Here is a 24,242-nt window from a genome sequence, read left to right as displayed (position 1 = left end):
ATGAGCGCTCACACCACTACCCCCTAATGCTACGCCTCTTTATTTGATAACACTAAATACACTAAACACTAAATCTGGAAAATGTTTAGTTTCTTTTTCTTTTTGTCTGCGGTTCCATGATACCATTCAATTGTGCTGCAAATTATCCGCGGTCATAGACGGGGAAAGCATGCTCTGGGAACAGAACACAGTTGCATGTCCAGTGTAGACATGGGTCCGTCTACACGGAAAATGACAAGTGTCTTGGTACGGCCGCACCCCCCACACCTCCACTTCACTGATTCTGACCGATACGCCTGACACTTTGGCTTTTTCTCTGGTGGGGGTGGAGCTGACCGGACATCTGAGGCTTCAGGCGTTACCGATTTACCATCATCCATTGCGTCTGGCCTCTGAAAAAAGCTTTTAATGCTAGTCTGCCTGGGCCTGGCCATGTTTGAACCGTCTCACTCATTTGTTTGTTGTTTAGGCTATAACAGACATTTTAAGCGTGCACTTTATTTGAAATGCAGCATAGGCTATGCATGTTGTTTAATAACTTTCAAACGGTAGAGCCTGTTCCTTTTAAAAGATAGCCAAAGGATGGTGTATTCTTGCTTTAGTATAGGCCTACATTTTAGGCTTATTCTCAAAGTCATTGTGTTAGGGGGGCGGGTTTATTAGCCAATTTCAATCGGACAATTTGACCGGAGAGATTTAATTTTGTCGGACATTTCATTTTTTTTTCGGCCAATGTCCGGCAATTACCAGACAACGGTTTGTGCTGGGTTTCCCCATGTTCTGAGAAATATGAGTGGGAGTCTGCAGTCCCTGACAGCTGTTGTTATTATTGCTGTTACTAGTAGTTTTGTTATCACTACCTGGCTGCATGAGATGAATGTGCCAGAAAATGAAATATAGTGTAACATTTAACTAGAATAATGTAGTTTAGTAGATTTAGTACATTTCCGCGGTGTACCGCCTTTCTACACAGCATGACAATGAATGCTTAAAGGAACACGCCACCCAAAATCAGTAGTAATATGTTCTTACCTTAACTTTCACGAGTTGAGTCATACCTCTCCCGCGCCGGTAGGTGCACTCAAACGCTCTGTTGCGCGGCGCGAATGTGTTAGCATGTTGCTATGCTAGCGGGCTCTGCCGTGGCCATAGAGAGAGGAACATAGCAGTAATCAAACACCTCCATTTTTTCCCTACTTAAATACAGTTGCACGAGTAGTTGATAAAAATGTGTACGTCACACAACATGAAACATGGCGATTTTCCAAGCGAATAAACAGGAGAACTACAATGTCTGGCGCAATAGCACTTGGGAGTACTTCGACCTAGAGTGGTAATATTATTAACACCTAATTGTAGATCCTATCCACCACAGAGTTTAGAATCCATGCTGGATCGACCCTCAGCCTCTCCCTCCCTCCCTCCCCTCTGAGCGAGAGAGAGGCACACACACTAGAGATGCGCTGATGGGCTATTATTTCAACCATAACTGCATAGCAAAACTTATCATCCATCAGCCATCCATCAGCACCAAAGTTTGTTGACCAATTTTCAAAAATGCACCCGCCCACCATCCATTGGTTGTTTTAATGTAGGCTATATGGGTGATGCAGCGCTGTGAGGCTAGAAAGCCCTTGCCTGTTCTAGAAAGACTGATCTAATGCAGCAAATATATTAAAAGGCTGAAGTCGTACATTGGCTAGGCCTATCCCCAGAATATCAGCAGCAAACTCAGTCTCTGTCGCGCAAAACAGTCTCCAAATAAAACGCACATCGGCCTGTTGCCTATTCTGCCATGCAGCTTGTGACAATATATCGTCAAAAATGCTTGATTGCATTGCATTCTCCACATTTTTAGCTAAATTTTCATGTACCACATCAGCATTTTTGTTCAGTGAATCTTTTGTAAATTGCTTTACAATTACCATCGGGCCTATAGGCCTATTGCCTGGCTTGCCAGCTTCGGTCACGCCCTTTTTTACAATTTTATCATTGTAATAAAAAACGCAATTTGCCACATAATTTCAGCATGCTCCTGGCCTACTAATAAATTTTTTGCAAAAAGAAAGAAATCCTTGATAAAATAACAAGTCATTCACATTATAGGCTACTTTACACATATGTCAGGTTGACTGACAAGCCTGTTCTGAAGACTCCCATTCATTTTGACTGCACGAGCGCGTCTTTTTCAGACAGACATCGCAATTCATTTTATGCAGGCCATCGGACAAATATGACGCCTCGATATTAAAGAAACTCCGACTCCATTCATTCTGAAAGTCCACCACACAACAGTGCAACGTGCATGTTCACATTTTTAGTAACAACCGCCAAACTTGCTTGCTTGCCTTACACATCTAAGTTTTCCGACTATTTTTCTTGCCTTCTTTTTCCGCTGTGGAGTTTGTAGAAGTTTTAGCTCTTACGTTCTGAACATCTTCGCACTGCCATCGCCCGATGTCATTTCTGAGTCATATCACTCTCTGTCTCTCTTTTAAATGCCTATTCCCTGAATGGTAGGCTACAATTATGTGTTTTATATGTAGGCTAATATCTAAACAAAATAACCCAGGCAGTCTCATCTAGGATATAACACAGGTTGAAGTCAACGTCAAGTTGGTTCTATTTAGGGAGGTGAATGTGTGTAAACATCTGTAGATGACTCAGAAATGACATCAGAAGACAAGGAGTGAATAGTGGCAAGAGGCAAGCCGAAGTCTGCTGACAAGGGCCCGACGGTAATTGTAAAGTAATTTACAAAAGATTCACTGAACAAAAATGCTGATGTGGTACATGAAAATTTAGCTAAAAATGTGGAGAATGCAATGCAATCAAGCATTTTGGACGATATATTGTCACAAGCTGGCAGAATAGGCAACAGGCCGATGTGCGTTTTATTTGGAGACTGTTTTGCGCGACAGAGACTGAGTTTGCTGCTGATATTCTGGGGATAGGCCTAGCCAATGTACGACTTCAGCCTTTTAATATATTTGCTGCATTAGATCAGTCTTTCTAGAACAGGCAAGGGCTTTCTAGCCTCACGTCAGCAGCGCTGCATCACCCATATAGCCTACATTAAAACAACCAACGGATGGTGGGCGGGTGCAGTTTTGAAAATTGGTCAACAAACTTTGGTGCTGATGGATGGCTGATGGATGATAAGTTTTGCTATGCAGTTATGGTTGAAATAATAGCCCATCAGTGCATCTCTAGTGTGTGTGCCTCTCTCTCGCTCAGAGGGGAGGGAGAGGCTGAGGGTCGATCCAGCATGGATTCTAAACTCTGTGGTGGATAGGATCTACAATTAGGTGTTAATAATATTACCACGCTAGGTCGAAGTAGGCTACTCCCAAGTGCTATTGCGCCACACATTGTAGTTCTCCTGTTTATTCGCTTGGAAAATCGCCACGTTTCATGTTGTGTGACGTACACATTTTTATCAACTACTCGTGCAACTGTATTTAAGTAGGGAAAAAATGGAGGTGTTTGATTACTGCTATGTTAAACAAATACTGTCTAATGACCATCATCTCTTACATAAAGGTGCTCTACAAGGGCGCGGGAAGGGGGGTGCTAAAGGGTGCTGCAGCAACCCTGGCAGGAGCTGGATTTGTAAAAAATATTATATATATTTTTAAATAATTACTAAATTGCTGTGTGACATTATTTATATTTTTGTATGTGAAATGATGAGTCAAATAGCAAAAAAGGGTTATGGATAGGTTTAAATATAGGCTACTAAAAATTAACAGTTATAGAGATCAACGTGAACGTGAGTCAGTGACATGACTCACGTTCGAGCGAGCAGGCTGAGGCTAGTTGACTGGAACATTAGTAGAAAAGAATATGTCGCAGAAAAGGATACACGATTTTTTCATCCGCCATAGTAATGTGGCAAAAATTATCAAGATTTCATCTGATGTTGTACTTGACGTTTCCTTGTCCACCGCCGAGGCAAACTGTGTTGGAGCAGCTGAAAAGCCAGAGTTTGACTCTGAAATAACGTTAGCAAGCAACTCGGCTAACGTTAGCAGCACCATCATAGCATCTAGCACCCATCTAGCACTAACGTTAACGTTATAGAAGATTCTAAAAGCCCTGTCAGCCAAGCGACTTCAGTTATCCTGGAAGGAGGTTCGGGACATAAACGATCTTTTCAGCCAGGCTGGTACTCAAAGTGGCAATGGCTACATTATGTGTCGGATAAGGACTATGTGCTGTGTTTTGTGTGCTGCAAAGCTAAAGAAAAGGGGTTCCATCATGCCGAGGGAAAGAGTTCTTTGACCAGTGGAGGATTTGCCAACTGGCGCAAAGCTACAAGCAAATTTTCCAACCATGATTGCTCTGACCTTCACCTCTATGTGCTATATTTAAAGCCAAACATCTCTGGTGTGGTTTTGACGATCAGAAAAGTAATTTTCCTTAGCTATACTGAAATAGGCTAATGATGTCAAGTGCGCTTCTGTGGGGTTAGGGTGGGCACAGTGGAGTCGGAGTGCTGTCGCGGAACATTGGAATTTGTGGCTGCCCAGGACTTTTCTAAAACTTCTCGCTATGACCCGCACACCGCACTAAAATGACGTATTTAGCAGTCAAAATCCAAAACATGTCCAGGGGGGAGAAATCGTTGGACATCCATTTTTTTTTTTTATGTTGTCTGAAGTTGCAGCGCGTTTTCTAAATGATGTGCACGTGTTGTCAAATGAAGATGCAGATGTTTTCTTAAGTTGGTTGTGTTTTATCTATTTGCACATGTTTTGTTGATTTACATCTGTTGTCATAAGTTGCACGTTGTTTGCACCTGTCGGCCACCGTACTTTACACATGCACACACCACACACACACACACACACACACACACACACATTCATACACACAAACAGATAGAGAGAGAGAGGGAGAGAATCATTAATACATTTTTCTGGTCACATCACATGTAAGGAAATAAAATGTCAAACACTGCAGTAAATGCTTGATTTGGTGACATAGATGTATCTTCTGCTTTTCAGGTATGCCTTCTCCGCAAACCGGCAGCCCACCATTGTCCCCATTCCCAACGCCAATGTGCAGATCGGGAGAGCCACCCAGATGAGCCGCATGGACATCCTGCGGGTCAAACGCCTCTATGGATGCAGTATGTAGCACCATTGCTCACTCCATAGCCTTACTGCTGTACAGCATGTCACCTTTGTCACTGGACAGTACTGCCTAATGAGCTTAAAAATGATAAATTAAATTATGATAATAAAAAATATATGATATTATTATATTTTTTTTTGTTAATTACTGTATTACTGTACTGTATTCTGACATGTATTGATGTCCGCAGGACAGTTTGTGAAGTGTACTTTCAGGAAATTAATACATTTTGTTTGGCTGCTTTTTTTCAGAATAAGTTGGGTTGTGTCTGACAACATGAAGACCCTAGACCGCAACTCAAAAGAAGTGGCTTTCCCGCTCAATTGCATAAATGAAAAAAAAAGTTGTCTGTCTGTGTACCCTTCTAACGAGACAGTTTTGTTAGCTTTCATGTTTAAACCAATAAAGTTTGGCAGAGTGAAATCAATAGTTTGAACTCATGTTTCCTTTATCATTAGACATTTGCTTCATTTGTCATCCATTATATTTAAGTGCAAGTAGCTTAGGCTTATGTAGCTTAGGCTATAATGAGTCTATTTGATGGAAATATATGAAATTTGAACCATTACGAATGGAAGATAGATACCTGTCTACGGTGCATCCTAAACACCGGGCTGGGACATTTCTGCTTGCTAAATAGGTTTTTCTGCTGTTGACTTGCTCACAGTCTTTGGTGGGCCTGTCAGTGATTTGTAAAATGTTGTATAAAGACCACAAATAAAAGTGAGCATTTGAACTAACATTCATTCTCAAACACCCATAGACTACTCCCTAATTTCAGTTTTCAATTTCTTGCATTTCAACAAAGGTGTTTCAAGTAAGGAAGAGCATGGTTTAGTCTACAAAGGCTAAAGTAAAGGAATTGATCATACTTGTAAAATGTTTTGCTTGCAAAAATGGAGAGTCATTAAGTATACAGTAAACTGCTCACAATGTACTGTAGTTTGTGGCAATGTGGTTATCACAGAACAAATACCTATTTTATTCTTACTATTCTTTCTATTCTATACACTCTTTTATTTCTTAAAAATATATTACTGTATATGAAGAGCCTTCATTAGGAAACTAGATAGTTAGGCCTATTCAAATACATAATGCCCCACCTTGATTAGAACCTTGTAATGGGAGAACATTTTTATATTGTGTTTTGTTAAAAATGACTATCCGCTGATAAATTGGTTATCAGTTTTTTTAAAAACTCAAATGTCAAAATCGGTATCGGCCTTCAAAATCCCATATTGGTCAGGCTCTATAGGAGATGAGACAAATTGACATACACACACGCACAGACACACACACATGCGCACACACACACACACACACACACACACAGGCACACACACACACACACACACACACACACACAGGCACGCACATACAAGCATACACAAAAGTTGCAAGAGTAGGGGATGGAGTAGGAGATGGAGACAAATTGACAAGCGTGATTTATTTTCGCAGAGAGGATGTACAGGAGTAGCAGTCATATTTTGTACCGCTATGCGGTACATCTAGTTTAATACACTCATACTGACCGAAACTAGACTCACGCACTGGCCACGGTTAAATTCTAATTTAGTATCAGTCATTCTTGGTAATTTATCCATTCATTCATGCATTTGGTCAACTATCCACACATATTGTCAGCAACACCAAAGAACTTTCCCTCTCGCACGCACGCTATTTGTTTATCCAGCACCGGCTTTGCGAATAACAATGTCCACAGACAAGGGTGAATATGTGGCATAATTTATGAAAGTACGATGTATTGCGACATCATCCATCTCATTCCATCGAACTACAGATCCGCTACCCGATCTGACAAACTTACATAGTGCGGTTATAGCCGATAGAGGGCCGCGAAGAGAATGCAGAAGTGCCGTTCACCCTGTTACGAGTTAATGAACCACTGAAACGATTTTGCAAACATTATTTTAAGGTGCAAAAAACTCTTTGGTGTTGCTTTAAGATATATTGTAATTTTTTAAATGAGTGAATTTGGCCTGCGTGCCCTTGATTATTTTCAGATTCGCCTTAAGAACAGGAGGCCAACCATGGTGCCCATCCCCAACAATGACATGGAGTTTGGCCAGGCCACTGAGATGAGTGAGAACGATATCATCAGAGTGAACAAGCTTTACAAATGTGCCATTCACATGGTGGATTCTATTTTTCAAAATACACATAAAATGTCACATAAAATACACATAAAATGTGTGTTTGCTGTTCTATATTGATAATATTTTTTCTTTTCAGGCAAAAGAAAGTGACAATGAAAAAGTTGCCTATGAACCTTCAGAACATGTGAAGACAGGGTAGCTCCTTCTGTTGGGGGTTTACATGAAGATTTCAATCTGGTTCTCCACTCAGTTGCTCAGCTGCCAATCAAACCAAAAAACATTAAGCAATTTGTCTGTTGATTGTTTATGTCATCACTGGAAAAGCAGTAAAGGAAATATGCTTCATGTTTGATTCTATGACAACTGTTTTTTACATAAAATGATATCTCTCTCGTTGGTCTCTGTTTACTTCCACCACACTTGTTAGGTAGACTAACGAGGTCACAATATGAAACTCTAAACACATTTTAAACTGTATTTGTCCTTACACAGTTACTGGTTGGTTATCACCCCAATGCTTATTCATTTTATCAAGTATTTATTATTGTTTGACCATTTGTACCACATGAAAGGACAACAGTTTCACTGAGTAAAAGGCAAGAGAGAAATTAAAAGGGGTAAATGTTGCAAGAAAAATAATTCAAATCAAGCAACAATGCAACTTCCCTGTTGCCCTCAATTAAACCTTGTCAACTGTCATTTTTTAACTGACCTGGTTTGCCACACTGTCTTCTTGAGAAACTGTGCTTCTGCATTCTTCAGCCATATAAACCTGAGTTCATCCCGTGTAAGTGACAGAAACAGTTTACTGGGGACTGGTCATGGACACCTCTGCTGTCATTCTGCTTGTCCTTCTCCTGGGGACACTGAACACAGTCCAGTGTCAGTACGAAGAGGTAAGGAGCCTAATCTATTCATCTATTCTGATGTACTGTATCCATAGGAGCAGATCTGAGCCTGATGAAACTCATGAGTCAGATATGATCCAGTCCTGTTTTAGCATCAGGTTTTCCCTCCGATTGCAGGAAGCTGATAGGATACTGGGACTTCATTTTAGCTTCATTTTAGCTTAAGCTTAATTTTATGATATCGTGTGTGTGTGTGTGTGTGTGTTTCTGATATCAAACAACTAATTGAACTTCATGACCCCATCTGAGAAACATCCTGAAGTGTTTTTCTTTTACTAAGATGTATTGTCATATGTATATAATGAATTTTGTAATTTCAGTCAAAATCAGAGGATTTTGAAGGGAGTAGCCCAATTGGTGAGTTGTTTTCTTTAATTCAATGATGATTTAAGAAGAGAAAGGTGAGGAAAGGATTTCCTAAATGAAAGTCTTGGCTTGTGCAAGTAATTGAAATGAATCAGGATTGCGTGAATGACCTTATATTTAGATAGCCTACAATTCTGAACTCTTTAGCCTATAGAGCCTTGCACTGAACAATTTCTACCTTATATAGTATTTGGGCGCTTTATAAAAATACATTATAATTCTTTCTGGAGAGTTGGTTAAAAAGCACATGCAGAAACTTTACACATGTTGAGATAAAAACAACACACAAACAATAATTATGTCACTTAAGGCTAAGATCTTAACAATGTAGCAAAATGTGAAGTTTTGTGCTAGTATATTAATGTAATGTGTTATTCTTTTTAATTAATGTATCATGTTGTGCTTTAGACGATATCCCTGAGGAGGAGAAGTACACAGTGTCTGCTCTGATTGAAAGGGCCAACAAGAATGCAGGTAAAGAAGTGTTGCATCTCAGAAAAAAACCCCTCTTACTCTAAATTAGAGCGGCACAAAATTGCCTTTAGGGGAGACCTATCACAACTATCACAACTAATTACTTGCAACCTCCTTATACTTGTTTTGAAATGATGTGAGATAGGCATTGGTGGCGGAGGCAGATAATGTCTGGCTATATCAACACCAAAGGTATTAATGTCACTGGCAGCCATAGACAATCTGATTTTTTTCCAATGGATAACTACAGTAGTACTCATCCAATGTATAACTGGCAAAAGAAGGCTGCATAGTGTTCTGTCACTGGTAAGCTCACGCACAGCATCTTGAGCTCATCATTGCAAGAGGTGCATGTAGAGATTTGAATTTGCATAAGCAGAGCATCCACTTTAGGAGGAACATTATGAAACACTGTGGATTGTGAGCCTATGTAGGGCTATTAATTATTTATTGTTTCAGGGCAAGAGTTGGATGATCCAGAGATCATAGAGGGTGATATTGCAGTGGACACAGGATTCCAGAATGCTGCCCCTTGTACGTCCCGCCGTCGCCGCAACTGCAAATGGTATCGCTCCAAGGACGGCCGCGTCTATGTGCCATACGTCATCTCCAGCCAGTACTGTAAGGATCATCTTTTATTACATCTTTTCTGTGGGCTTTTGGAACTGAGGATTATTTGTGAGTACTCAAAATAAATCAAACTATTTGTGCAATTTGTGTACTATATGGCAGGGGTTCCCAACCTTTTCTGGCAGGTGACCCTATTTTGATGTCACAAAATGTTGGCGACCCCAATTATTCACAACATCTCTGTTATAACACCCAGTCGAGAGTTGGACTTTGAATTTCCCCAAATGTCCTAGCAAGCTAATTCGCTTGGCTATCTTGTCTGTGGTTATTTTGCTACTTTGTTTGGAATGTTGATCAAGCATGATTACGTCAATCAAGCATCTACTGTAATGTGGGCTGTCTAGGTTTATTTTGATGTAGCCAGATTGTAATGAAAGATCTGATTACATGGGGTTTTTCATATTTTTTATGTAATGTATGTATATTTTAATGTAATGTACTGGTCAATCGTAAGACACCCAGTATCTCAGGCGACCCCATTTGAATTTCAGGCGACCTCAAGGTTGGGAAACGATGATGTATGGTGATTTTGCTAATGTTTCTAATGTTTGTTTGAGCATTGTTGGAATAACCCATGGTGGTTACATGGTACTGATATGCAGCTGAATCATAATTTAAGCAACTAATGTTGGTGATCTAATTTATTTTGTATTTTTAGCTTGGTAGATACAGGTATGTGTTCTTTACCATTCTTCTCTACAGCCTCTCGTGAGAAGGCCACTATTGTCAAGGCCATGAACTCTTTTGCCAATGCCACCTGTATCCGCTTCCGACCACGCGTAACACGTCGCAGCAAGGATAGAGACTACTTGTACATCAAGTCCAAAAGAGGGTACCATACCCAATAAGTAACAGAACAGTACTAAAATGTTACCTTTAGATTTTCAATGAAGTTATCTGTGACATTAGCCAAAAATTTGATTAATTTAATCCTGAAAACTGCAGGTGCTGGTCCTACGTGGGGCGTAGAGGTAGGCGGCAGATCGTGTCCCTGGCGCGACGAGGGTGTGTGTACCACCAGGTGATCCAGCATGAGCTTCTGCACGCCCTGGGCTTCCACCATGAACAGGCACGCAGTGACCGTGACATGCATGTCCGTATTCTCTACGAAAACATCAAGCGAGGTGAGTAAGACCTGCTGCTTGAGGTAGTCTGCCCCCCCCCCCCCCAACATCAAGCGAGGTGAGCAAGACCTGCTGCTTGAGGTAGTCTGCCCCCCTTCCCCCGAATTATTTAACAGCAAAATAGTTCCGTATCTATTTCCCATATATTTAATCTACTGCCATATGTGTTTCTTTACATTCTGGGAAGCACTTTTGACTCTTGCCAGGCAGAATATGAATATATTTTCTTATTACTATCATAATTATTACTGTATTACTGTTTATATATACGATTTGTATTAAAACCTGTTCATTAAGGACATTTTACAGGTTCATTACTTACTTAAACAAGTTTTTCCCCAGGAAAAAAAAGCAACTTCAAAAAGATTAAGACCAATAACCTGGACACCCCCTATGACTACGGTTCAGTCATGCATTACTCAAGGTCAGTCATGCATTACTCAAGATCAGTTCTGAGTTCCACACACCTTGTTCAACACCAACACTGGCATATGGACATATGACATCTACTGTAGCTGACTCTCTCCCACACACACACACACACACACACACACACACACACACACAGGGCACGATTACATGATTCCATGTTCTGACAGAGTAGCAATGCACATAGAGATGTGAAGGTGAGAGATGTGCACAGACAGACAGAGAGAGAGAGAGAGAGAGAGAGAGAGAGAGAGAGAGAGAGAGAGAAAGAGAAATATATATATATATATATAGAGAGAGAGAGAAACCATATACCATAGAGTACACTCAAATTCATATTCTGGATAATTTATGTTTTGTGTTCGTAATGCTGATCTAAGAAAATGGGAAAAAGAAACACTGCAGTAAACTTTTGAAATCAGTATGCTCTCTTTTTTTCAGGTATGCTTTCTCCCGCAATAGGCAGCCCACCATTGTCCCCATCCCCGATGCCAATGTGGCGATTGGGAGGGCCACCCAAATGAGCAGCTGGGATATTGCCCGAATCAACCGCCTTTATGGATGTGAAGCACCGGTCTTAGTCTAGTACGCCATTAGACTAAGCTTAAATATTGGTTTTATGTATAATGTTTGTCATCACACAGCACTGTACAAAAAATCCATAAAATATATTTTTAGGTAATCACTCCAACACACCCACAAACACACTTTTGAATTAAAATATTTAGAATTCCAGCTTTCATGCAAAATAACTTAAATGCTTAAAGGTACACCATGCAAGACTTTCACCGTAATATAACCTTTACGAAGTGAATTTGATAGTAAACGTACTTGTAATAGGGGAATCATTCACCTAGCACAGCCATACAGCATAGCCAAGACGCTAATGACAGAACCAGCCATGCAATTTCAAGAATAGCCGACCCGAAGACATCTCACAAGAATCGTGAAATCGTCTTTGGAGATTTTTGCCTGTTGTTAATCATTATCCTCGTTCCTTGTATAATTGTTCCCTATGTTGGTCTGAAGGAAGAGGAAGTTCTTGTGAAATGGGGTAATTGCAAAAATAAATGCTTTTAGAATAAATAATTGGTGTGTTTCTGACTGGAGTCTAATATTTTCTGACTGGAGTCTAATATTTACTTAATATAAACCCAAACCTACATCCTACAGCTGGGCATCCTAAAGCGTCTCTCGGATGGCAGGAGCTGGTACTCCTCATGTAACACGTGGGAGGGGTCCAGTGCAAGCTTGTCTGCCAGCCTGAGAGTATAGTCCAGCTGTCAAAGAATGATCCTTCATAGTGTGACCCTCCAACTTTGAGCAAATGTTCAGAAGTCTTCTATAAAAGTATTCTAGCTTTTAGCTGGACTCAAAGGCTATAGGCAAACTGCCCCCCCATACTGCAGGATACTTTGTATTGTGGATGTGAAGAACTGGCATATGTCCTTACCGGCTCCAAAGCATCTAAGTCTCCTCAGAAAATAAATTCTCTGTTGGACTTTGTTGTAAATGTAATCCACATGCGATAACCAAGAGAAGACACTATCCACATATACTGTACCCCCAGATATTTAAAAGATGCTGATTTTCAAACATGACCTCTTCTATTTTGATGGGATTTATTATGGGATTTATTATGAGAGCATTTTGCTCCCACTTTGTTCACGCTCTCATAATTGAGGTCAGGCTGTATCTCCTCTGTCATCAGAGCCACCAGTGCTGTATCATCAGAAAATTGGATGAGGTATTGGTGACGGTGATGGTACAGTCATTAGTGTAGATTGTGAAGAGTAGTGGTGAGCTCATTCATCCTTGTGGGGCCCCACAACTCGTTGTGACCAAGGGGTAGTGTGTGTTATTGACCTTGACCAGCTGTTGTCTACTGATGAGAAAAGAGTGGTACCAATGTATAGACCGATTTACAGTATGGATTAACCCATTCGCGCTGGATGCTGCATGACGCAACATTGACCCTCCCGCTGGATGCTGCGTAGCGCAACATTGACCCTCCCGCTGGATGCTGCGTAGCGCAGCATGCTTTTTATTTCATGTTTCTAGGTGCTACAGAGGCTTATATATTACATTTTGGTAGACGTTGACAATTTTTAGTATGTTTTCAGAAAACCCTCAGGAAATAAGGTTATTTAGTCTAGAATGCCATAGGATTCTACAGGAGTTTTTAGCAGGCATTTTAGGAGTAAATGGGTTAATGCCCAGCTGTTGCTTTTTGGGGAGAAATAAATCCAGTTTAATGGTATTGAAGGCGGAGGAGAAGTCAAGAAACGAAACTCTAGCATATGGTTTGTGATAAGATAAGTCCAGGTGTTTTAGGATGAGGTGTGTGAGGGGAGCAACAGCATCTTCGGTGTTGCGGCCACACTTCTGGGCAAACTGATATTGGTCTAGTTTGCTCTGTACTGACCCGGAGAGCAAGGGGCAGATGATTCTTTCCAGTGACTTCATAGTATGGAGGTCAGAGCCACAGGTCGGAAATCATTGCACTCCTTTGGGCATGCTTCTTTAGTAGTGGGATTACATATGAGGTTTTCCAGGCTGTGGGGACAGTGTGAGTGTCCAGTGACTGTTGGAATATGGGCTGCCACACACAGGGGCAATATGTAGGCAACACTCATAAACACTCCAGGAACCATTTAATACCACTGGGACAATAACCTCCACTATAATAAAACCTGTTCTGAATGCCTTTTTAGAAAATCTGATACCGCATAGTGCAGTTCACCTTATTGTGATCACAGATTTCATAGTTTACCCACCTCTTATTTTACCACTACACCCCACTGATTATAATATAATATTCAGTTTTGAATGCTTAGCTGAAATAATATTTTCCCCTATCATCTTATTTTTAAAGCAGACCTACTTACGGCCATGTAATTGGGCTATGTGTTTTCTACAGCAATAGCATGTTTGAACGGGCACTTAACTAGTGTAGTAAACGAGCACACGATATACTAAAATGAGTGCACATTCAAAAATATCTTGCAATGACACCTCTGTACTACTGAGATAAAAGATTGCATGATTGCACACACACTCACACTCACACACACACACACACAAGCACACACACAACTAAGCACACACAAGCACACACACACACACACACACACACACACACACACACACACACACACATAAACAGTGGCGGACAATACCGGACATTACTTCAGTACATTTACTCAATTACTTGAGTATTTCACTTTTTACTTTTACTCAAGTACATTTCTAGGCCAAATATCTTACTTTTTACTCCACTACATTTTGTGACAGCTGAAGTACTGTACAGCTGAAGTTCCTTTTGGAAAAAAGACTGTCCAAATACATGAGCTAGGTTTTAAATAATGGTGTTGCCTAACCTTATTGTTATATCCACTATTTACCAGATCTTGTTTACCCCTTTTCTCAATATTGATGTTACCATAACTAGCCTCATGACGCCATCGAACAAATGATGATAGACAATGATAGACAATGATACATAGATATACAATGATAGACAATCTGACACTATCAAACACAAAAGGGAACGTCTTGATTTGGTCCGAAAGTGGAAAGGATTCAACAAAGCAAAAAGTGGTTACTTTGAAGCATCTAAGATAAGATTTCACATTAGTTTGTTTTTAGTTCTTTCTACATACAACAATTCTTAGTTGATTTTGTCCTTGAATGAAGGACAAAGGCTCAATGAATGCCTATGTCTTTGCTGAATCATTTCAACAATAGTAAATGCAACTGTATTCATAATACATTGCACTTTTACTTTTACTTTCGATACTTATATATACATTATACATTTGAAGGCAAGTACTTTTTTACTTCCACTCAAGTGGAAATGTAAAAGGAGGACTTCTACTTTTACTGGAGTAACATTTGACCATGTGTATCTCTACTTTCACTCAAGTACAGGATTTGTGTACTTCGTCCCACTGCACATAAAGACACACACGCACACACACACGCATGCGCACACACTAATGTACACACACACACATAAACGCACACACACACACACAGGTAGAAACACACACACACATAAACACACATACACCCCATTACCCCCCCCCCCCACACACACACACACACACACACATATGCACAAAAGCAAACACACATACATAAATAGACTCATTTATACACTTGAGTTGTAAGAGTAGGGGATTAAGTAGGAGATGGAAACAAATTGACAAGCATGATTTTTTTTGCAGTGAAAATGTGCAGGACAGAGCGGTTGTCATACAGTATTTTGTACCACTATGCGGTACGTCTAGTTTATCTATTTATTAGGGCTGTCAAAATAACTGATTCATTTAGATTAATTAATTTGAGAAAAAATAACTGATTAAAAAAATTAGTGCAGACTAATCGATACCGTATGACCTTTGACCCCGAGCCGTTCTAGTCAGTAAAAATTAGACTGTAAAATGAAGGAGAGAGAAGAAAACGTGCTGCCTGGATCATTGATTGGAACATTTACTTTATAAAAATGGCCTGATGGTGTTAAAAATAAAGTGTTGAAAATAAAGTCCTCTGCAATGTCTGCAGCAAGGAATTTGCATATCACCGGAGTTCATCAACTCTATAGTCGCACATCAATGCAAAGAAATAAGTGTTGACATTGAGGGGAGTGTTAATTTATTTTCATTGTGTCCCCTAGGTTATATCTGTGGCCTGAAATGCCATGTATGTGAAAAAAAAACTTCTTCCCGAAGCACTGTTGAATTTATTTCCTCAGCATATTAGGTCATATCATAGATTATTATGGCCATTATTTGAACAGTGAAAATAATAATAAAAGAGTTTTTTAACTTTAATGTCACTAATGCTGATTATTCAATGATTCATTTGAATTTAAATAGTTAAAATACTTTCGCAGCAAAAATTATATATGCGATTAATTTAAATTAATTAATCACAGAGTATGTAATTAATTAGATTAATTTTTTTTAATCGATTGACAGCCCTACTATTTATATTTATTGAGTGTACAGTTTCACAGAGTAAAAGGCAAAAGGGAGAAAGTAAAAGGGGGAAATGTTGCAAGAAAATAAATTGAAATAAAGCAACAATGCAACTTTCCTGTTAATTAAGCCTAGTTAACGGTCATTTTTTAACTGACCTGGTTTGCCACACTGTCTTCTTGAGAAACTGTGCTTCTGCATTCTTCAGCCATATAAACCTGAGTTCATCCCGTGTAAGTGACAGAAACAGTTTACTGGGGACTGGTCATGGACACCTCTGCTGTCATTCTGCTTGTCCTTCTCCTGGGGACACTGAACACAGTCCAGTGTCAGTACGAAGAGGTAATCTATCCTGATGTATCCATAGAGCAGGGAAAAGTCAGAGCTCAGAGAGAGGAGCAGATCTGGCCCTGGTCTGGGTGCTTCTGTCCTGTTTCAGAGCTCAGAAAGAGGAGCAGATCTGGCCCTGGTCTGGGTGCTTCTGTCCTGTTTCAGAGCTCAGAAAGAGGAGCAGATCTGGCCCTGGTCTGGGTGCTTCTGTCCTGTTTCAGAGCTCAGAAAGAGGAGCAGATCTGAGCCTGATGGAGGTTGTGAGTCAGATATATGATACCGTCCTGTTATTCCAGGTGTTCCCTATGACTGTAGGAAGCTGATACAGTAGGATACTGGGACTTCACAACGAGCTTCATTTTATGATATTGTTTTGTGTGTGTGTATGTATGTGTGTGTGTGTGTGTGTGTGTGTGTGTGTGTGTGTGTGTGTGTGTGTGTGTGTTTCTTGGTGACTGATATCAAACAACTAATTCAACTAACATGACTCCATCTGAGAAACATCCTTAAGTGTTTTCCTTTTAATAAGATGTATTGTCATATGTACATCATGTAATGAATTTTGTAATTTCAGACAAAATCAGCAGATTTTGAACGGAGTAGCCCAATTGGTGAGTTGTTATCTTTAATTCAATTGTGATTTAAAAAGAGAAAGTTATTGAAGAAATAGAAGTCTTGGCTTGTGCAAGTAATTTAAATGAATCAGGATTGCGTGAACGACCTTATATGTAGATTCTGAACTCTTTAGCCTATAGAGCCTAATTGCACTGAACAATTTGTATCCTGATAAAGTATTTGGACACTCTATAAAATATATATTATAATTCTTTCTGGAGAAATGTTACATTTGTTGAGTTAAAAACAACATACAAAGACAATCATTGTGTCACTTAAGGCTAAAATGGCTAAAAAGTGTAGCAAAATTAATAATAGTAGTAAAATTAGTAATAATAATAATAATAGCTTTCCTACAGGATCTTTTTAGGTCATGGACATTTTTATTCATCGAAGGCATCAATTTGCTACAGGGCCTTTTTTAGAGTTTAAAGGAGCCACTCTGTCATGCAAGACACCTAGTTCACTATTGAAGGCCTCTACCATTTGGTCAATAGAATAATTGAAAATATCTGAATTAATGGAGTCTGATAGAGCTATAAGCTATATAATGGTATTTTCATGTTATGCATTATTCTTTCATTAATGTATCATGTTGTGCTTTAGACGATATCCCTGAGGAGGAGAAGTACACAGTGTCTGCTCTGATTGAAAGGGCCAACAAGAATGCAGGTAAAGAAGTGTTGCACCTCAAAAAAGAAACTCTCTTACTGTAAATTAATAATGATTAAAAAGCCTTACTCTTACTCTACTCACAGCATCTTTGAACTCATCATTTTGAGAGATGAATTAGTTTGAGTTTGCATAAGCAGAGCATCCACTTTCGGAGGAACATTATGAAAACACTGTGAATTGTAAGCCTACACATAGGGCTACTGAATTATGTTCTCCTTCTTTCAGGGCAAGAGTTGGATGATCCAAATATCATAGAGGGTGATATTGCAGTGGACACAGGATTCCAGAATGCTGCCCCCTGTACATCCCGCCGTTTCTTCAGCTGCAAATGGCCTCGCTCCAGGGACGGCCTCGTCTATGTGCCGTACGTCATCTCCAGCCAGTACTGTAAGGGTCATCTTTTATTACAAAGTTGTTATATTTTCAACCAGTGCAATTACAAAATATGAATCAGGTTTATCTTAGTTTTTTCTCACTGGTTTGTCAATATATACACAATGTATTTGATCTTAGATGAGTTTAGCATTAAAGCTGCAGTTGGCAAGATTTTTTTGATCATATTCACTGAAACCAACACTATGCTCCGACAGAACATAAATAAGCCAGTTTTAGAAAAAAACATGAGGGGCATGAGAGTTGCAAACATTCAAAATGTTGGCTAAGTCCCCTCAATCTGTCAGACTTGCCAACTGCTGCTTTAAAGGTTGTATTCAGTCCTAGTGTGTACATGCTTTGGGACCTGACACCATACGTACTCTATGTGTACACTCTTAAAACAAATGTGTTGAAAATGTGTTTTTAACACATCTCTGTGTCCAGATTGGGACACCACAGTTTGTGTTGTTTCCTTTGTTATTTGTAACAAAATATGTACAATATATAAAAGTATGTAAAATATAACACAGCTTGCATTGAAAACAACACAACTTGCGTTGTTTTTCAACACATCTAGGGACAACACATTTGTTTTAAGAGTGTACATTATGTGTACACATACACAAATCTGGTAGAAAACATGTCAGTCATAACAAAGTCTTCAAAATTGTTCCAATAATAACTATACTGTACTGTATTTATATAATTTGTTTTGCATTTTTAAAAGCTTGGTAGATATATTTTCTTTACCATTCTTCTCTACAGCCTCTCGTGAGAGGACCACTATTGTCAAGGCCATGGACTCTTTTGCCAATGCCACCTGTATCCGCTTCCGACCACGCAAAAGAAGAATCTTCTTTAAGGATAGACACTACTTGAACATCGAGTCAAACACAGGGTACCATGCCTAATAAGTAACAGAACAATACTAAAATGATACTTAGCTTTAGATTTTCAATTAGGTTAATTTTATTAAATTTGATTAATTTAATCCTGTAATTTTTTATGAAAACCATGCTATGTTCAGAATTTTCAAAAACACAACTTAATTCCGAAATTTAATAAAGAAACCATCATCAAGCAATCCTCAAAAGGACATTTTAAAGGGGGAATACACATGTGTGCTGCAATGCACTGCAACACATACTGTAGAGAAATTATATGTCCGCAGTATTGGCAAAATATTTGATTGATTTGTTTTGAAAGTAAAAATTAGATTGAACTTTTTTTATGAGTTGAGAGAGTGGGGTGCTGTTTCCCACTGATGGTCACGTTTGAACCTCTGGATGTGCTGCAGGTGCTGGTCCTACGTGGGGCGTAGACGTGGGCGGCAGACCGTGTCCCTGGCGCGACGAGGGTGTGTGTACCACCAGGTGATCCAGCATGAGCTTCTGCACGCCCTGGGCCTCCACCATGAACAGGCACGCAGTGACCGTGACATGCATATCCGTATTCTCTACGAAAACATCATACGAGGTGAGAAAGACCTGCTGCTTGAGGTAGTCTGTTATTATTCTGAATTATTCAGCAGTTAAATAGTTCCATATCTATCTCCCATATATGTAATCTACTGCCATATGCATTTTTTACATTCTGGGCAAAATATGAATATATTTTTTTATTACTATTATAATTATTACTGTTTATTAATAATTATTAATTATATATATATATATATATATATATATATATATATATATATATATATATATATATATATATATATATATGTTTATTAAAACCTGTTAATTAATTAAATTTTACAGGCTCATTACTTACTTACACGTTTTTCCCCAGGAAAAGAGAGCAACTTTGAAAAGATTAAGACCAATAACCTGGGCACTCCCTATGACTACGGTTCAGTCATGCATTACTCAAGGTCAGTTCTGAGTTTCACACACCTTCAACACCAACACTGGCATATCACATATGACATCTAGCTGACTCTCTCCTTCACACTCACTCACATATTTTGTGTTGGTCATTCAAATCTAAGAAAATAAAAAATCAAACACTGCAGTAATCTCTTGAAATCAGTATACTTGTGTACATCTATAATTATGGGGCAGCCGTGGCCTACTGGTTAGCGCTTCGGACTTAACCGGAGGGTTGCCGGTTCGAACGGCTGTTTAGGGCGTTTAGGAACAGCTGAAGTGCCCTTGAGCAAGGCACCTAACCCCTCACTGCTCCCCGAGCGCCGCTGTTGTAGCAGGAAGCTCACTGCGCCGGGATTAGTGTGTGCTTCACCTCACTGTGTGCTCACTGTGTGCTGAGTGTGTTTTACTAATTCACCGATTGGGATAAATGCAAAATGCATACAATTTGCCTCACGGGATCAAAAGAGTATATATACTTAATACTTAATACTTATACTCTCTTCTTTTCAGGTATGCCTTCTCCCGCAATGGGCAGCCCACTATGGTCCCCATCCCCAATGCCAATGTGGCGATTGGGAGGGCCACTCAGATGAGCAGCTGGGATATTGCCCGAATCAACCGCCTCTATAAATGTAGTCAACGGTCTTACTCTGGTACGTCATTAGGCTAAACTTATTGTATTGTATATTGTATAGTTATATGTATAAGTATGTGTAAGTATTGGTTATGTGTAATGTTTGTCATTGCACAGCACTGTACAAAATATCCATAAGATATAATTTTAGGTAATCACTCCAACACACCCTCAAACAAGCTTTAGAATTCAGATATTCAGAATTTCAACTTTTATGCAAAATAATTTAAATGCTTAGCGTGTGGAGTTGCTGTGCAGTACTATAATGTTTGCATTCAGGAAATAAGCTGCTGATTTTTGTTTGTCTGTTGTTTTCTAGAATAGGTAGGGCTCCAATATCGCTCCAGGACTTAGCCCAAAAGAAGGAAAGGCTTTTCCAGCTCAATAAGCCCATTTCACAGTGTCCAGGTGTCCGGCCTCACTGATGTTAATGGCACCTTAATTGGCAGGGTAAAATGTCTTCCTGTTTCTGTCTCCTCTGTACTGTGCTGTTCCAGGGGAAGTTGGTTTACCCAGTGGCGATATCTTGTGAAATGGGCTAATTGCAAAAATAAATGCTGTTTGAATAATGATTTCTGTGTGTGAGTTTCTGACTGGAGTCGAATATTTAGACTAATATAAACCCAAACCTAGCTCATGTTTCCAAAGTGAGGGCCAGGACGATGTTTGTCATCACACAGCATGCACTGTACAAAAAAATCAAGAGATCTTTTATCAGGAAATCACTCCAACACACCCACAAATAAGCTTTAGAATTAAAATATTTAGAATTTCAGCTTTTATTTGAAGGTCATGCAAAATCACTTACATATGTTGAGTTGTACTGTATTGTGCACATTCAGGAAATTATCCGGTGTTTTTTGTTTGCCTGTTTTTCTTTTTTAGAAGAGGTATAGGGCTCTGAGTATCGCTTCAGGGTCCAACCCAGTCTCGTGTTTGGTGAAAATTGAATTATGAATTTAAATGTCTTTGCACTTCAGGTTAAACTCTCTGGTACAGAAAAGCTATAAGCAGCATGCCGTTTCAGTGCACACTATGTTCTTCATCATGCTCTGGATGGAGACCCTCCAACTGTGGTAACACTCCCCTCTGTGTTAACTCAACCACTAATTATCCCCGACCATGTCTGGCGGCTCCCAGCTTTGAGAGTGATGAGTCCATAACACTCCTCTGTTACTCACACACCAGGTACTCTTCACACAACACACAGAGGGTTTCCTGTGCTTATACAAGTGTGGCCTATACGTGACTACGCCACTCCCACTTATCTGAAAGGTGTGGGAGAACCTATTTGCCCACCAGACTAGAGACTTTCCCCACGCTATCAATCAAAATGAAACAAGCTGGAGGCTGATGTGCAAAAGCGATACAGCAACAGTTTATTAATATTCACATTAAAATGTCATTTATTTTCTTGTTTATCATCAGTATATCAGGTCAAAGACTAAAACAAACGGTGATTATGGATCCACAGGCAATAGAGTTATAGGGAATATGGACAGCACGCAGCTCTCGGTGTAAAACGGTGAACCACCTGTTAAACAAACAATTTATTTTATAAGTCCTAAGAGGCTACAATTTCCACAGCAAACGTGACAGCACAGCATTAACTTGTGTTTATCCCCACTACAAATCACAGCATTTCCAATAAGAATCACAGCAGCCAAGTGGTCACCTTATCACATCCGAGAAGTGCCCGCTGTCCACCTCAGATCCCGAATCAACGGATAGGCTAGAATTTACACACTATACAAATAAATTAATGTTCCACATAACAAGCAGGAGTAGGTTTCGTTGCTGATTACCTCGCCGAATTGCGCAATGCCCAATCCCCAAAAAGAAGGGAAACCCCTTACAAATGCCCTTGTAAAAGGAGGAATTGCACTTCTGTCCCGACACTAATAATTTCATAAGCACGGCATGATACAAAAGCTAAAACACATGATAATTCACGGTATGGGAAAACAGTGGCTGCGACGTCCTACAAAATCCGCAATCCTACAAGAGAAATTAAAACACACATTTATTCAGTCGTGCAGTCATAACTCCTTCACTCCCATTATGCGATATTACAGGCTACTATCACTCACACTTAATACTCACCAGTAATAAACCAAACACTCACAATCAACGGGGCTCGAGGCCAAAGGGCTTCTAATGTGCGCGGCTCCGTCACTGAAGCCAGACCCAGAGAAATCACGGGCTACACACAATAAACGCGCATTTAAGTCATTACCAAACTAGAATCTGGTGACAGCTTAGTAAACCAATTGGTAGCCTACCTACTTTTACGAGGAGATCCGCCCAAGCACACAAGCCAGTTTAGCATTCGCGATGCAACGCCAAAGTTGATCTGTTTAAGGGCAATAAACATAAGTATCCCAATCCGGCTGACCGGGGCTACCATTTCAAAACACTTAAGTTATACGCACCTTAGTGGTTGGCGGTCTCAGCGAGAATCGTTTGAATTGCTTCTGCTCAGTCGCCAGTTAAGTTCTACAAAATAGCTTGTGGTCAAATCACATAATCCCCTTTTACGAGGCTCACATCACATCAAAGCACTTGGCAGGAATACATACCATTGATAAAGCCGGCGTTGGGTTTGCAAGTTGCCGCTGTTTCGGGCCACTCTCCAAAATCACTGCACGCCTGTGCACTAACCCAGCATGTACTCGCTGAAAATCTATGAGAACCAAATTTCAAATAAACACCATATATTGTGATACCACTAGCGACGTCTAACAGCAACACCAAACAATTCAAGCTTACCGCGTTTCCACTCTTGTCCACTCCCCCTGCCTGACAGCTGATTCCAATGCGCATTCTACTCCAGCGGATGTCATTTTATACTACGTGACTCTGGGTAATGAAGTCCCATTGCCCACACAAGCATGAGATATCACACAAAAGCACAGGGGTGGATGAGGACAACTTGAAATCAATAGCACATGAATAGCTGTTCATCTGTAGATCTAAAGAGTTTTTAGATAAAACACTTGGAGATGTTTGTAATATATGTAAACATAAAAGTGTTATTTTCAGTTAGTGTACAAAACCATCAGCGATTTGGAATTTTGAGGAACCCTATATATTTGTATACAGGCTCATACGGATCAATGACACGATGTCTTAATAATTGAAGAATGCGGTAACACTTTACTTGACAGGTGAGTTCATAACACATTCATAGCAGCTGTCATAAACTGCACATAAAGCATTCATGACTGTTTCATGAGACATAACTCAACATTCATACCAAACCTTGCATGAATGTGGAAGACAGAACAACAACAACTTGTCAAAATAAAAGTCCAACAATCGCAAAGCAGCATTATCCAATATTTCATAAAGGACACCATTAATTTAATCTTTCCAGCCTTTGTAAATATTTCATGAATATCTTATGAAGTCTACATGGAATGTCACTTTACTATACAAGTTGTGAAGTATTCGTAATCACTGAGTTTAAAGGAATTATCTGGAGTAAAATGCACTTTAGATCAATTTACGGATGATTGGGAGTACATACGTTGAGTTGACATCCAAATCATGTCATTCGGATGTGTT

General features: G+C 39.7%; 2 protein-coding genes across 3 annotated transcripts; both read left to right on the top strand.

The window, feature by feature from the left end:
* Positions 1–8,040: 8,040 nt before the first annotated feature.
* On the top strand, positions 8,041–12,291 carry LOC143125345 (low choriolytic enzyme-like). The gene is made up of 8 exons (XM_076286726.1): positions 8,041–8,152; positions 8,485–8,521; positions 8,939–9,004; positions 9,464–9,625; positions 10,337–10,466; positions 10,580–10,758; positions 11,101–11,182; positions 11,629–12,291. Exons 1-8 carry the CDS (start codon positions 8,078–8,080, stop codon positions 11,771–11,773), a joined length of 876 nt encoding a protein of 291 aa, XP_076142841.1. The 5' UTR covers positions 8,041–8,077; the 3' UTR covers positions 11,774–12,291.
* Positions 12,292–16,383: 4,092 nt separating this feature from the next.
* On the top strand, positions 16,384–21,247 carry LOC143125343 (low choriolytic enzyme-like). Of its 2 annotated transcripts, none has more exons than XM_076286719.1 (9): positions 16,384–16,511; positions 17,074–17,110; positions 17,721–17,786; positions 18,015–18,176; positions 18,930–19,062; positions 19,462–19,640; positions 19,962–20,043; positions 20,552–20,694; positions 21,000–21,247. In XM_076286719.1, exons 1-9 carry the CDS (start codon positions 16,437–16,439, stop codon positions 21,098–21,100), a joined length of 978 nt encoding a protein of 325 aa, XP_076142834.1. In that variant the 5' UTR covers positions 16,384–16,436; the 3' UTR covers positions 21,101–21,247. The 2 variants fall into 2 exon arrangements, with proteins under 2 accessions (XP_076142834.1, XP_076142835.1); XM_076286720.1 differs by having other exon boundaries at positions 16,388–16,511; positions 20,995–21,247.
* Positions 21,248–24,242: the final 2,995 nt, after the last annotated feature.

The sequence above is a fragment of the Alosa pseudoharengus genome, unplaced genomic scaffold (assembly GCF_046254945.1).
Source record: "Alosa pseudoharengus isolate Yale_2024_CS ecotype anadromous, Long Island Sound unplaced genomic scaffold, YU_APseudo_1.1 YU_APseudo_1.1_scf_16, whole genome shotgun sequence".
NCBI lineage: Eukaryota > Metazoa > Chordata > Actinopteri > Clupeiformes > Clupeidae > Alosa > Alosa pseudoharengus.
Note: the sequence above shows the minus strand (reverse complement) of the source record. Positions and strands in the feature narration are given on the sequence as shown.